General features: G+C 43.5%; 1 protein-coding gene across 2 annotated transcripts in view; it reads right to left on the minus strand.

The window, feature by feature from the left end:
* LOC139408418 (senataxin) overlaps positions 1 to 14,995 on the minus strand; it is a 66,500-nt gene that overhangs the window by 24,835 nt on the left and 26,670 nt on the right. For both annotated transcript variants that reach the window (XM_071152268.1, XM_071152269.1), the window contains exons 4-11: positions 14,770 to 14,876; positions 14,344 to 14,563; positions 9,312 to 9,419; positions 7,000 to 7,180; positions 6,816 to 6,903; positions 1,634 to 5,218; positions 1,290 to 1,398; positions 962 to 1,135 (exon numbers count right to left, since the gene is read on the minus strand). In XM_071152268.1, the coding sequence (XP_071008369.1) occupies positions 962 to 1,135; positions 1,290 to 1,398; positions 1,634 to 5,218; positions 6,816 to 6,903; positions 7,000 to 7,180; positions 9,312 to 9,419; positions 14,344 to 14,563; positions 14,770 to 14,876 (4,572 nt within the window). The remainder of the gene's footprint in view (positions 1 to 961; positions 1,136 to 1,289; positions 1,399 to 1,633; positions 5,219 to 6,815; positions 6,904 to 6,999; positions 7,181 to 9,311; positions 9,420 to 14,343; positions 14,564 to 14,769; positions 14,877 to 14,995) is intronic.

Below are 14,995 nucleotides of genomic sequence, written 5' to 3' on the forward strand. Positions count from 1 at the left end.
TAAAAATATGCATATTTGGATAGAAAACATTCTGAAGTTTCTAAAACTGTTTGAATCATGTCTGAGTATAACATAACTTATGTAGCAGGCAAAACCTGAGGACTAAACGTTCAGAATGTTTTATTTTTTTGGTCTCTGTCTGTTCTGATTTCTTATTGGCAAATGATATTTCTTAGGAACCTGTTCCTACCTTCAGTTCCTACCGCTTCCACTTGATGTCACCAGTCTTTGGAATTTGGTTGAGGTTATTCATTTGTGCAATGAAGAAGTAGGCCATCTAGGAACTGGGTAATACTGTTGAGTGCGCAAGACGTGAAAAGTAGCGTTGGTTTGTTGTCTTCCTGTATTGAACACAGATAGACCCGTAAACAATTTGATCGATTATTAACATTTAAAAATACCTAAAGTTGTATTACAAAAGTAGTTTGAAATATTTTGGTAAAGTTTATAGGCAACTTTTGAAATATTTTGTAGTGACGTTGTGTTTTTTGGAAGCTGTTTTTTTCTGGATCAAACACGGACATTTGGATATATATGGACGGAATTAATTGAACAAAAGGACCAATTGTGATGTTTATGGGACATATTGGAGTGCCAAAAAAAGAAGCTCGTCAAAGGTAATGCATGTTTTATATTTTATTTCTGCGTTTTGTGTAGCGCCTGCAGGGTTGAAATATGCTACCCTCTTTGTTTACTATTGTGCTATCATCAGATAATAGCTTCTTATGCTTTCGCCGAAAAGCCTTTTAAAAATCTGATATGTTGGCTGGATTCACAACGAGTGTAGCTTTAATTGAGTATCTTACATGTGTGATTTAATGAAAGTTTGATTTTTATCTAATTTATTTTATTTGCCGCACTGCATTTTCCCTGTTTTTTGCCCAAGTGGGACGCATCCGTCCCCTATACCATAAGAAGTTAATGTATCACTTCCTGGCCTCTTACACACAAATGTACTCACCCACGCCTCCGTTGCAGACATTGGATCTCTGCACATATCCAAATTGTTCTTGGGGATCCAAGAGGCCCTGCTCATGCCAAGAGTAAGCATCTCTATTCTGGGGCAGCCACAGAATGACCAGGTCCTCCTCCCGTGGGAACATCTGACGGGAGTCATCACTGGCAGTAATGCTCGCTGACAAAAATAGGTTTGTTACGTGGCTCCGCTTTGGGACAACATCACAATTAACAATTGTTTACAGTATGTAGAGTCTAGTGCAAGCTTCAAGCATTGCTGTTTTTAAATGGTTAGCATACTCTATATAAAAAAATTGGTTACTTAAGCTTACCTGTAAAACTGACATTCCAAACACTGTGGCTGTACTCATGTGCGACAACTTTTAAATTCTGAGTTACCACCTTTCCTGATTCCTTGTTCTTTAGCCATTCACCTGCAAGCTTTGATGAGAAGAGAATTTGACCTTAATAGAAGAGATCAACTCCAAGAGACCGCCATTAAAAACGATTTTGTGACTCATTACTCACAACTCTAAAATTTGCCAAAATGTGAATTCTTTGTAATGCTAGACTGGCCATTCTTTTCAGTTGCCTTCAGCCTAAATGCACCATAGCAGGACAAAAGTCACACCTAAACGAGTTACACAATCTATTTTGTAATAAATTGACTACTGACCTCCTCAAAAGTGTTGGTGAGAAGCAGGGGGTAAAAGGTCTTGTAGTATTCATCATAAGAGCTGAAGCTGGATCCTACTTCCTTCAGTGGTAACTCACATAGCTCAGAGGGTATACCAAACTGCTTGTAGTTACTGAACATATCAAAGGTCCATTTCAGGATGTGTTGAACTAGGAAGTTGGTGTCAAATCTGAAACCAACCTCTGGGTTGGGTATCTGACTTCGGAAAGGGGCGTCATGCCTGGAGGTGGAGGGCTGGGGGGTGTAACATGTGTTGCTGTACTGGACAGGGCGGAGGGGCAGGCAAGGTGGACGGGGGAGGTTTTGTTCAGGTCTGGGTGGTGGTTGTTTTGGTGGAATGGGTTTAGGTGGTGGTTGTGGTGCGATGGGTTTGTATAAGAGTCGATTCAGTGGAAGAGACTGACCAACCTCTGGATGAGGAGGAAGTTGTCGTACACAGGGACTTTGTGCATGCACGACTGGCAGGCCTGGCACAACTGGCCGGGCAGGCACAACTGGCCGGGCAGGCACAACTGGCCGGGCAGGCCTACCTCTTCCAGCAGGTGCAGAAGAAGCCGAAAATGGAGCATTGGCAGTCCTCTCCATCTCTTGCACCAAGGAGGCACTCCTGGAGCTTGAGGTTGCGTAGATCTTGGTGGTGGACGGCTTGGCCTTTTTAACTGACATAGGAGACATTCCTGGTTTCAGGAACAAGCGCTCATCATCCTGAGTCAAGTTAGAGCGTGAGGGTGGCGGAGTAGCCGGTTTCTTAAAAGTCTGTGTGGCAAGTGGAACCACTTGCCCTTCGTCTGCCTGTTTAAACCATGTCAAGTCTGAAGACCCTCCTTTATCCTCAAAGGGCCTCTGGCTGTCTGCGTCAATGTCCATGTCTACAGGGTCCCGCTGTGTGTAGAAGAAATCCTCTTCCTCAAACTGCGTGCACATCTCCATTTCAGTTGGCTCCATTTGGGTGAGGTGCATCCAGTCTGCATCATCATCATCATCTTCACCTTCATTGCTTTTGGGGACTTGACCAGAAGGTCCAGGTGTGACATCATTCCTTTGAAAGTATGGAGAGATCTGCCTGTCCATGTTAGACAACACACTACTCACTGTATTAGAGGATGCTGGTTTGTCCTCATTGGCTCTTTGAGAGCTGCGATTGAACGTCAGCTGTTCCTCATGACGGGCAGGATCTTGCTGGGAACACTGCAGGTCCTCGTCTTCATCGTCCTCCTCTGTAGCAAAACTGGGAGTTTGAATTTCATCTATCTTTTTCGGATTTCTCTTCATTGGCTCTGCCTTTTCAGAGATTCCGGCTCCCAATGCCTGCTTGCTCTGCCTGAAGAACTGGAACAGCTTGTTACTCCCTTTGACCACTCTCTTCTGAGGGAAGGTCACCTTCGACCTCTTGGTCTGTCGGGTCGGCTTCTTGGCCTGTGGGACATTGACTGTAGCGCCGTGGTGCCTCAGATCACCAACAGAATCACGTGATCCCTGGGAAAGATCAAAGGCCTTTCGCACCTTCTTCTTAAGGCCAAGCTTCTCAGCTGTGGACACAGGCTCTGTGGCTTTTCTGACTTTTTTAGGAGGGACAATGGCTGGAGTTGACGTTTTGTGTGAGATAGCTGATGTGGTTAAGGAAGAGTGTGTCTCAGTTTCCAGTCTGTTTGAACGTACCGTTGAACTGCTTTTTCTCAATGGCGGTGTGACTGCATGGGGAGCATCCTTCACGGGCTCTTTGATTCGTTTTTCTACCACGGTAGGTTTCTTGCTCAGGCATTTGGAGGCCAATGGTTTTGCATCAACAAGAAGATTTCTTTTTTTTACAACAATGGCTCGTTTGAGCCCTTGAGGTGGGGTCTTAGGCTTCTCAAGCTCCTTCTCAACCTGCTGACAGGCTCTTTCGATATCCTCGTCATAGATCGGTTGTGTATCACATTCCCAGCTTGATAAAGGCTCTCTTGAAGTTGGACTGACAGGGCTATCGTCTTTGGGCTTTTCGGGTGGCATGTTACTTTCCGAATCTCTGTTGGACCATGCAGACACCATATCTTCCTGTGTTTCAAATTCAAACACCTGAGATTCACTCATGTCTCCATCGTAATCACGCCAGGGACTAGGATTCTGGTCAGAGGCATCTGGTTCATTTTTTATTTGGGAGGTCTCAGACAAACACTCAGGACTTCTTGCTCTACCAACATCTAATGTAGCCTCATCATCAGATATAATAATTACATCTGAAGTTGACTTTGGTGGGGATAGTGGTCGGTCAAATTGTCTCGAGTTTCCTTTACTCCGATCTCGTGAGGATTTGGAGCCTTCTTTCCCTTTAAGATTACTTTTTAAAACAGAGAGAGGCACATTGTCGATGGATTCTTGGAGGCATGGAGGGTGTCTGCTAATGCCTTGGAGGTTGGATGCCTCCTCTCTACGGCTGGTGAGCAGATTTTCAGGTTTCTCTTTACCGAATTCACTGAGCCCTACAGAGGGCCTCGCTCTCTCAGACTTGGACTTCTTGGTCATAAGCTGGCCGAGTCTGGATTTGATCACCTGTATTTTCTCTGGATCTGCCCTCAAGGAAGTTAAGTTGTCTTGGGTTGGTCTAGAATCATTAGTCGGCTCTACAAACTCCTCTTCAGGCGTTAGGGGCTCCTTTTTCACCAACGCTATGTTTATGTCCCACCCCCTCTGAACTCCAGAAAAATCCCCACCACCAGATGTACTGCCTTCGACATCATCCCACAACCCTTCCCGTTTTATAGGAGGGTTAAATTCAGCTAAGCTGCTAGGTCCCGAGGGGTCATTGCTTGACTGAAGTGGTGGTGTGGTTGGTGCCACAGGCCCTGCCTCAATGTCCAGCGGTTCAGGTGGAGAAGTACTTATGGTTGGCCTGTTCATCATCATCTTGACATAGTCCTTCAAACAGATCTGAAGCTCCTGAATCTCTGGCCTAATCAGCTTCCACTCCCTCTGTTGCCCGTCTCTGAGGTGCTTGTTCAGAAGGTTCAGGAAGTGGTGGCACTTGCTGTTGGGGTTCAACCTGGTCCCTTCCTTCAGCAGGGACCGGATGATATGCATGCATGCCTGTGGAACAGCCCTGCTAGTAGAGGCCTTTCGGGGCACACTGACCCTCAAGGAGGATGTGGAAGACACAGAGTGAGAAACTGGACCTTCCGAGGTATGGACGAAAGCGTCACCAGGCAGGGTGGCACATTTCACTAACACGCCCACCCACTTGGGAGCGCAGTAATAGAGCATATTCATGCGGCCACTCCCCAGGTGCAATTCGATGATATGGACCAGAATAAGAGTGAAGAACTCTGTGACCTTGTCACATATGCGAACCTGGGGCTTCGGGAGGTCTGTGCTGATCTCCCCACATAGGTAGTGGACAACCTCAGTAATGTATAGGACGCTGTGTTCGTCAAGGTCCATAACAGATTTTACAAAGGGGATGAACCAGAGAAATGTGCTGTCGTGAACACGCAATGCCTGTCCAACGTCTGAATGCAGGAGGTTGACCAGAGAACTCATATCCTCATAGACCACATTGCTATCCACACCACGTGAGCGTCTGCTTCCCTACAAAATAAAATAGTAATACATATCATGGTATTACATAAGATTAGAGAAATGCATAGGAAGTTAACATACCTTCAACTCAATGTATTTTGTAATATGACATGTAATAAAACCATGTGTCACACCTGGAATGGCTCCATCAAACTAAAGGCCACTGCACAGAGATGTACCCCACACGTTTAACTCACTGCCTCCTACTCTGTCCCAGATGCTAATATATGCATATTATTACTATTAGATAGAAAACACTGAAGTTTGCCTGAACTGTCTGAATTATGTCTGTTAGTATAACAGAACTCAAAGGGCAGGCAAACTTCCAAACAAGAAGTGGAAATTCTGGGGCTGGTTGATTTTCAACTCATCACCTATTCACATCCAAATAAGATATGGATCTGTTCGCACTTCCTACGTCCTGGTTACGCATAGTAGTCATTATATCGCCTTGCGTTCCATTAGTCTGTAGACAAAAACGAATGCTCCGGTTGGAACGTTATTGGATATATGATAATAACATCCTGAAGATTGATTCTCGACTTAGTTTGACCAGTTTATCCGACCTGGAATATAACTTTTTGAAGTTTATCAGAGTTCGCCTGGACCAGCGCCAGCTTTTGGACATGTGAACTAAACGTGCTAGCAAAAGTAGCTAATTGGACTCTAGTAATGGACATTATGGAACAAAACAACAATTTATTGCGGAACTGGGATTCCTTGCACTGCATTCTGATGAAAGATCATCAAAGGTAAGGGAATATTTATGATGTAATTTTGTATTTCTGTTGACTCCAATATGGCGGAGAAATATATTTACGTCTGAGCGCCGTCTCAGATTATTGCATGGTTTGCTTTTTTCGTAACTTAAAAAAAAAAATCTGACACAGCAGTTGCATTAAGAACCAGTGTATCTTTAATTATATGTAAATCATGTATCTTTCGTTGAAGTTTATGATGAGTATTTCTGTTATGATGTAGCTCTCTGTAATTACTCCGGATATTTTGGAGGCATTTCTGAACATGGCGCCAATGTAAACCGAGATTTGTGGATATAAATATGCATATTATCGAACAAAACATTAATGTATTGTGTAACATGATGACATATGAGTGTCATCTGATGAAGATTATCAAAGGTTAGTGATTAATTTTATCTCTAATTCTGCTTTGTGACTATCTTTGGCTGGGGAAAATGGCTGTGTTTTTTGGGATTTGGTGGTGATCTAACAAATATTTGTTGTGTTTTCGCTGTAATTTTATTTATTTATTTTTATTTTTTTTAAATCGGACACGATGGGTAGATTAACAAGATGTGTCTCTTTCATTTGCTGTATTGGACTTGTTAAGACAGCTCGCAATAAATAACCTCAACACTGTCCCTGACTAGTAGCACATGAAACAAGCTTTGAATCCTTCTGTAAGAAAGATGAGGGAGAAGAGCTTGAGAAGAGCTTGTTAAAGCGGTTTGTTGTTCCGCATCGTGCGTTTTACTCTGAAGGTCATGTTCTGGGAAAGCTTCAAGTGCACAACACTAACCACAGATGTACAAAGAGGAATTAGGTACAACTAACAATATACAAATGCAACAGATGGTTGTTATTACCTTGCTCACTTTGGTGTTACTGTCATATACCATCTGACTGCAGGTCACCATGTCATCATCATATGTAGTTTCTGTTTTAACCCGTGATCTACGGAGCAAAAGAAGAATAGTATCAACCATATTCTTAACTTGGAAGAAATAACAATATGAAAGAATTCAAGGCAAGATAAAGAGTGACACGTACATCATGGTTTGTTGTCTGATGCTTTCGAGCTCTCCAGAGTAGCTAGGGCTTTGTGTGATGGCCTGGAAGGCTTGGGATGGCTCAATCTGACCCCAAAACCTGGAGCCCAAACAATCCAAGATCACCATGAAACATTGCAAGACTGGCCAGAAGGGATCCATCTCGTTGGATGGTTCTTCATCTGGGGAAATAAATGTTAACATATTACTAGCGAAGTCATTTAGGAAGGTTCATTTTTATCTGTGTTGGACTATGGTTAAGCACGGGTACATACTTGAGTACAAGGCAGTGCTGGGCTACTCCCTACATATCTTTGCTCCCAACTAACATCACAATCCCACAGCCTATGCTCAGTCAGGGCTCTTTCCCAGTTCCTAGGGCTGAAATGTGCGAGAACAAAAAAAAATATATCCTATAACATTCTCTGGTGTTGGAACAAACTACTAAAGACTAAAAAACTGGAGAAGACATCGCTGTCAGTTTTTAAAACCCGGATACATTTTCTTCAAATTGACCATTGCAATTATTTTGAATGTATTACACACTGCTCAAAAAAATAAAGGGAACACTAAAATAACACATCCTAGATCTGAGTGAATTAAATATTCTTATTAAATACTTTCTTTACATAGTTGAATGTGCTGACAACAAAATCAAAGATTATCAATGGAAATCAAATTTATCAACCCATGGAGGTCTGGATTTAGAGTCACACTCAAAATTAAAGTGGAAAACCACACTACAGGCTGATCCAACTTTGATGTAATATCCTTAAAACAAGTCCAAATGAGGCTCAGTAGTGTGTGTGGCCTCCACGTGCCTGCATGACCTCCCTACAACGCCTGGGCATGCTCCTGATGAGGTGGCGGATGGTCTCCTGAGGGATCTCCTCCCAGACCTGGACTAAAGCATCCACCAACTCCTGGACAGTCTGTGGTGCGGGACATGATGTCCCAGATGTGCTCAATTGGATTCAGGTCTAGGGAACGGGCGGGCCAGTCCATAGCACCAATGCCTTCCTCTTGAAGGAACTGCTGACACACTCCAGCCACATGAGGTCTAGCATTGTCTTGCATTAGGAGGAACCCAGGGCCAACCGCACCAGCATATGGTCTCACAAAGGGTCTGAGGATCTCATCTTGGTACCTAATGGCAGTCAGGCTACCTCTGGCGAGCACATGGAGGGCTGTGCGGCCCCCCCAAAGAAATGCCACCCCACACCATGACTGACCCACCGCCAAACCGGTCATGCTGAAGGATGTTGCAGGCAGCAGAACGTTCTCCACGGCGTCTCCAGACTGTCACATGTGCTCAGTGTGAACCTGCTTTAGTCTGTGAAGAGCACAGGGCGCCAGTGGCGAATTTGCCAATCTTGGTGTTCTTTGGCAAATGTCAAACGTCATGCACGGTGTTGGGCTGTAAGCACAACCCCCACCTGTGGACGTCGGGCCCTCATACCACCCTCATGGAGTCTGTTTCTGACCGTTTGAGCAGACACATGCACATTTGTGGCCTGCTGGAGGTCATTTTGCAGGGCTCTGGCAGAGCTCTTCCTGCTCCTCCTTGCACAAAGGCGGAGGTAGCAGTCCTGCTGCTGGGTTGTTTGTTGCCCTCCTACGGCCTCCTCCACGTCTCCTGATGTACTGGCCTGTCTCCTGGTAGCGCCTCCATGCTCTGGACACTACGCTGACAGACACAGCAAACCTTCTTGCCACAGCTCGCATTGATGTGCCATCCTGGATGAGCTGCACTACCTGAGCCACTTTTGTGGGTTGTAGACTCCGTCTCATGCTACCACTAGAGTGAAAGCACCGCCAGCATTCAAAAGTGACCAAAACGTCAGCCAGGAAGCATAGGAACTGAGAAGTGGTCTGTGGTTATCACCTGCAGAACCACTCCTTTATTGGGTGTCTTGCTAATTGCCTATAATTTCCATTTGTTGTCTATTCCATTTGCACAACAGCATGTGAAATTTATTGTCAATCAGTGTTGCTTCCTAAGTGGACAGTTTGATTTCACAGAAGTGTGATTGACTTGGCGTTACATTGTGTTGTTTAAGTGTTCCCTTTATTTTTTTGAGCAGTGTATGTACATGCAGACTTCTTCCTACTGACCGCTTGCCAGGTCCCTATTGCAAAATAGGGTTCTAACCATTAAGGTCTTTTCCTGGTTAAATTAAAGGTTACATTTACTACTCGCAAAGATGAAACTGAAGACAGCAAATTAGCTCTACTGACCAGCATTATGTTAATTTGGCACAATGGAAATAGAAAAACATTTTACGATAAGATATAAAGTAGCTATTCCTTTACCCTTCAAGGCATTAAGGATACAGAGCAGTATGTTGGCCTGTTTGTCTGGCCCCAGGAACAGGGAGTCCATAGCCTGGGCATCCAGCTGTGTCAGAAGCATACAGATACCTGGGGGTGGGGAGAGGGCATAAACTGATGCTTAATATTGACGCCATTGCTCATTAACAAGTTCTCTATTCACATTCTGTACTGTTTACCCTGTTGCTCAATCAAATCTATACTGAACAAAACACATGTAAAGTGTTGGTCCCACATTTCATGAGCTGAAATTAAATCTCACCTAAAATTTTCCTTACGCAAAGAAAGCTTATTTCTCAAATGTTGTACACAAACTTGTTGACATCCCTGTTAGTGAGCATTTCTCCTTTCCCAAGATAATCCATCCACCTGACAGGTGTGGCATATTAAAAGCATGATCATTACACAGTTGCACTTTGTGCTAGGAACAATAAAAGGACACTACAACGTAGCCGTCACAACCCAATGACACAGATACCTCAAGTTGAGGGAGCATGCAATTGTCATGCTGACTGCAGGAATGTCCATCCGAGCTGTTGCCAGAGAACGTAATTTTTATTTCACTACCTAACACTAAAATTGAAACGTCCTCTCACTGTCAACTGCGATAATTTTCAGCAAACTTAACGTGGAAATATTTGTATGAACATAAGATTAAACAGACAAACTGAACAAGAAATGGAATAATGTGTCCCTGAACAAAAGTAACAGTGAGTACCTGGTGCGGCCACCAGCTGCATTAAGTACTGCCGTACATCTCCGCCTCATGGACCGCAACCAGATGTGCCAGTTCTTGGTGTGAGAGGTTACCCCACTCTCCCACCAAGGCACCTGCAAGTTCCCGGACAATCCTGGGGGGGTGGGGGGCTAGCAATCCGATCCAACAGGTCCCAGACGTGCTGAATGGGATTGAAATGCAGGGTCTTCGCTGGCCATGGCAGAACACTGACATTCCTGTCTTGCAGGAAATCACACACAGAACGAGCAGTATGGCTGGCGGCATTGTCATGCTGGAGGGTCATGTCAGGAGGAGCCTGCAGGAAAGGGTACCACATGAGGGAGGAGGATATCTTCCCTGTAACGCACAGCGTTGAGATTACCTGCAATGACAAGCTCAGTCCGGTGATGCTGCAACACACCGCCCCACACCATGACAGACCCTCCACTTCAAAATTGATCCCGCTCCAGAGTAAAGACCTCAGTGTAACGCTCATTCCTTTGACGATAAACGTGAATCCGACCATCACCCCTGGTGAGACAAAACCGTGACTCGTCGGTTAAGAGCACTTTTTGCCAGTCCTGTCTTGCCCAGCGACGGTGGGTTTGTTCCCATAGGAAACGTTGTTGCCGGTGATGTCTGTTGAGGACCTGCCTTATAACAGGCCTACAAGCCCTCAGTCCACCTCTCTCAGCCTATTGAGGACAGTCTGAGCACTGATGGAGGGATTGTGCGTTCCTGGTCTAACTCGGGCAGTTGTTGCCATCCTGCACCTGTAACGGAGGTGTGATGTTCAGATGTACCGATCTGTTGTTACACATGATCTGCCACTGTGAGGACGATCAGCTGTCCGTCCTGCCTCCCTGTAGCGCTGTCTTAGACATCTCACTGTACGGATATTGCAATTTATTGCCCTGGCCACATCTGCATTCCTCATCCCTCCTTGCAGCATGCCCAAGGCACGTTCACGCAGATGAGCAGGGACCCTGGGCATCTTTTTGTGTGTGTTTTGAGTCAGTAGAAAGGCCTCTTTAGTGTCCTAAGTTTTCATAACTGTGACCTTAATTGCCTACAGTCTGTAAGCTGTTCGTGTCTTAACTTTTTATGGCTGCAATCCGGAAAAGTGTCATCAACAACCGCTGAATAGCATAGCGCTACATACAATAAATATATAAATATTTATATTCATGAAATCACAAGTGCAATATAGGAAAACACAGATTAGACTTTTGTTAATCCACCTGTCGTCTCATATTTAGAAATTATGCTTTACAGCGAAAGCAATCTAAGCGTTTATGTAAGTTTAGCGATCGCACGATAAAACATTAAGTACACTTAGCTCGGTCACAAAAATCAGAAAAGTCATCAAATTAATCGTTTACCTTTGATGATCTTCGGTTGTTTTCACTCACGAGACTCCCAGTTACACAACAAATGTTCCTTTTGTTCCATAAAAATGATTTTCATATCCAAAATACCTCCGTTTGTTTGTCGCGTTGTTCAGAAATCCACAGGAAAGAGCGGTCACGAGAACGCAGACAAAAATTCCAAATTTAGTTTCCATAATGTCCACAGAAACATGTCGAACGTTTTTTATAATCAATCCGCAGGTTGTTTTTAAAATATATAATCGATAATATATCAACCGCAAATGTCTTTCACAATAGGAGAGGGAAAAACAATAGCTGTCCAAATTCTGTTGCGTGAGCAAAACTCATGTGACCACTTGACGCGATGTTATCGTTCTGGCTCATTTTTCAAAATAAAAGCCTGAAACTATGTCTGAAGACTTGACACCTTGACACCTGGTTTGATTTTCCTCAGGGTTTCGCCTGCAATATCAGTTATGTTTACACAGACAATATTTTGACAATTTTGGAAACTTTAGTGTTTTCTATCCAATACTACTACTACTACTAATAATAATATGCATATATTAGCAACAGACTGAGGAGCTGGCCGTTTACAATGGGCACCTTTTCATCCAAGCTACTCAATACTGCCCCTGCAGCCATAAAAAGTTAACGACCGTTCCACAGGTGCATGTTCATTAATTGTTTATGGTTCAATGAACAAGCATGGGAAACCGTGTTTAAACCCTTTACAATGAAGATCTGTGAAGTTATTTTGATTTCTACAAATTATCTTTGAAAGACAAGGTCCTGAAAAGTTGTTTATTTTTTTGATGAGGTTGTAAGCCACCTCTTTCGTTTTAGAGACTTTGGCAGTAGGTCCAACCAATCTCACAGCCGCAGACCAAACGTAACCGCGCCAGCCCAGGACGTCCACATCTGACTTCTTCACCTGCGGGATCGTCTGAGACCAGCCGCCCGGACAGACGATGAAACTGTGGGTTTGCACAACCAAAGAATTTCTGCACAAACTGTCAGAAACCGTCCCAGGGAAGTTTAAATTCTACCGGGCAGGTGGCAGACAGCATCAAAGGCATCATGTGAGTGAGCGGTATGCTGATGTCAACATTGTAAGCAGAGTGCCTCATGGTTGCAGTGGGGTTATGGTATGGGCAGGCATAAGCTACAGACAACAAACACAAATGCATTTTATCTATGGCAATTTGACTGCACAGAGATAGCGTGATGCGATCCTGAGGCCCATTGTCGTGCCATTCATCCGCCGCCATCACCTCATGTTTCAGCACGATAATGCACAGCCCCATGTCGCAAGGATCTGTAGACAATTCCTAACAGCTGAAAATGTCCCAATTCTTCCATCGCCTGCATACTCACCAGACATGTCACCTATCGAGCATGTTTGGGATGTTCTGGATCAACGTGTATGACGTGTTCCAGTTGCCTCCAATATCCATCAACTTCGCACAGCCATTGAAGAGGAGTGGACTACATTCCACTGCGCATAATCAACAGCCTAATCCACACTATTTGAAGGAGTTGTGTCGCACTGCTTGAGGCAAATGGTGGTCCCAACAGATACTGTATGATTCTGATACAAACACCAACAGATGGATATCTGTATTCTCAGTCATGTGAAATTCATAGATTAACCTTGTGACTAGGGGGCAGTATTTTCATTTTTGGAAAAATAACGTTCCCGTAGTAAACGGGATATTTTGCCAGGACAAGATGCTAGAATATGCATATAATTGACAGCTTAGGATAGAAAACTCTAAAGTTTCCAAAACTGCAAAAATATTGTCTGTGAGTATAACAGAACTGATATTGCAGGTGAAAGCCTGAGAAAAATCCAATCCGGAAGTGACTCATCTTTTGAAAGCTCTGCGTTCCAATTGAGCAGTGAATGGGCTATCAACCAGATTACTTTTTCTCCGTATTCCCCAAGGTGTCTAAAGCATTGTGACGTAGTTTTACGCATTTATGTTGAAGAATACGCGTAAGCGGCTACATTGCGCAAGTAGTCCCCTGATGGCTCTCAGAGTGAGTCTCACGTAAAATAGAGGTAGCCATTATTCCAATCAGTCCTACTGAAAAACCAATTGTCCCTGTGGATATATTATCGATTAGATATTTGAAAAATACCTTGAGGAATGATTAAAAACAACGTTTGCCATGTTTCTGTCGATATTATGGAGCTAATTTGGAATATTTTTCTGCGTTTGTGACTGCAATTTCCGGGCGATTTCTCAGCCAAACGTGAAGAACAAACGGAGCTATTTCGCCTACAAAAATAATATTTTGGGAAAAAAAGGAACATTGGCTATCTAACTGGGAGTCTCGTGAGTGAAAACATCCGAAGCTCAAAGGTAAACAATTTAATTTGATTGCTTTTCTGATTTCCGTGACCAAGTTACCTGCTGCTAGCTGGACAAAATGCTATACTAGGCTATCGATAAACTTACACAAATGCTTGTCTAGCTTTGGCTGTAAAGCATTTTTTGAAAATCTGAGATGACAGGGTGATTAACAAAAGGCTAAGCTGTGTCTCAATATATTTCACTTGTGATTTTCATGAATAGGAATATTTTCTAGGAATATTTATGTCCGTTGCGTTATGCTAATTAGTGTCAGTCGATGATTACGCTTCCGGACCCGGGATGGGGAGTTAGAGATTAAGGCCTAATTTATTTATTTCAATTGATTGAGTCCTTATATGAACTGTAATAGTAAAATCTTTTGCGTTAATATATTTTGTTCGGTGTATAAAACACTGCTGTGGATCATATAACGGGTTTAGTAGTTGTTTGCACTTTAGAAATGGTTAACTTAACGTCGAGCATTTATCAATTGTTTCACAAAAAACATACTCTTGGAGAAAGGTCTGGAAGACCCCAAAATGTGAACACAGGGCAAAGAAACATACCCAACCAGTAGTTTTTTGCATTTTTGGAATCGTAAAGATGCGGTTGCAGCAATGTCATCTTAGTCGTCGGATCATAGGACATATCCATGTCTGGGAAGTTCTGGGGGATTCTCAGCTCGACAATGTAGAACATGCAGGTGAAGATGTCCTGAAGGTCATAAAAGTCGTCTCGGTCCACCTTACCTAACGACCTTGCAGCACCAATTGCCCACCGCCTAACCTGAAAGAAAAAATAACAGCAGAAGTTATGACCGTAGAGACTTCGAGAAGCTTTTGTGACCATGTCAGACAGACAAAAGCCTTAAGCTCTTTAGCAAATATAAAGACGTGTTAGATAAACCAAATGTATATATTTGTTGTATATTTGTTACCATCGAACCATAAAAGTCCACATTTGTTTTTTGTAACAATTCAGCAAGTTATTACCGTCTCGTTGGGGTGGACGAGGAGGAGGTAGATCCCTGGATCTTTAGAACACACCCGGAAGGAGTTATATTCCTCCATCTTACAAATTGCCTCAACACACATTTCACCTGGAAAAGAGAACATCTGATGAATTTATTCCCACCAAGAACACAGTCCAGGACTTAATCAAGCATGTTTCATTCCTACATTTGGTTTGGGGACATTTAAAGGGAATTCATTACCTAAA

Source organism: Oncorhynchus clarkii, chromosome 5 (assembly GCF_045791955.1).
Source record: "Oncorhynchus clarkii lewisi isolate Uvic-CL-2024 chromosome 5, UVic_Ocla_1.0, whole genome shotgun sequence".
NCBI classification, from domain to species: Eukaryota; Metazoa; Chordata; class Actinopteri; order Salmoniformes; family Salmonidae; genus Oncorhynchus; species Oncorhynchus clarkii.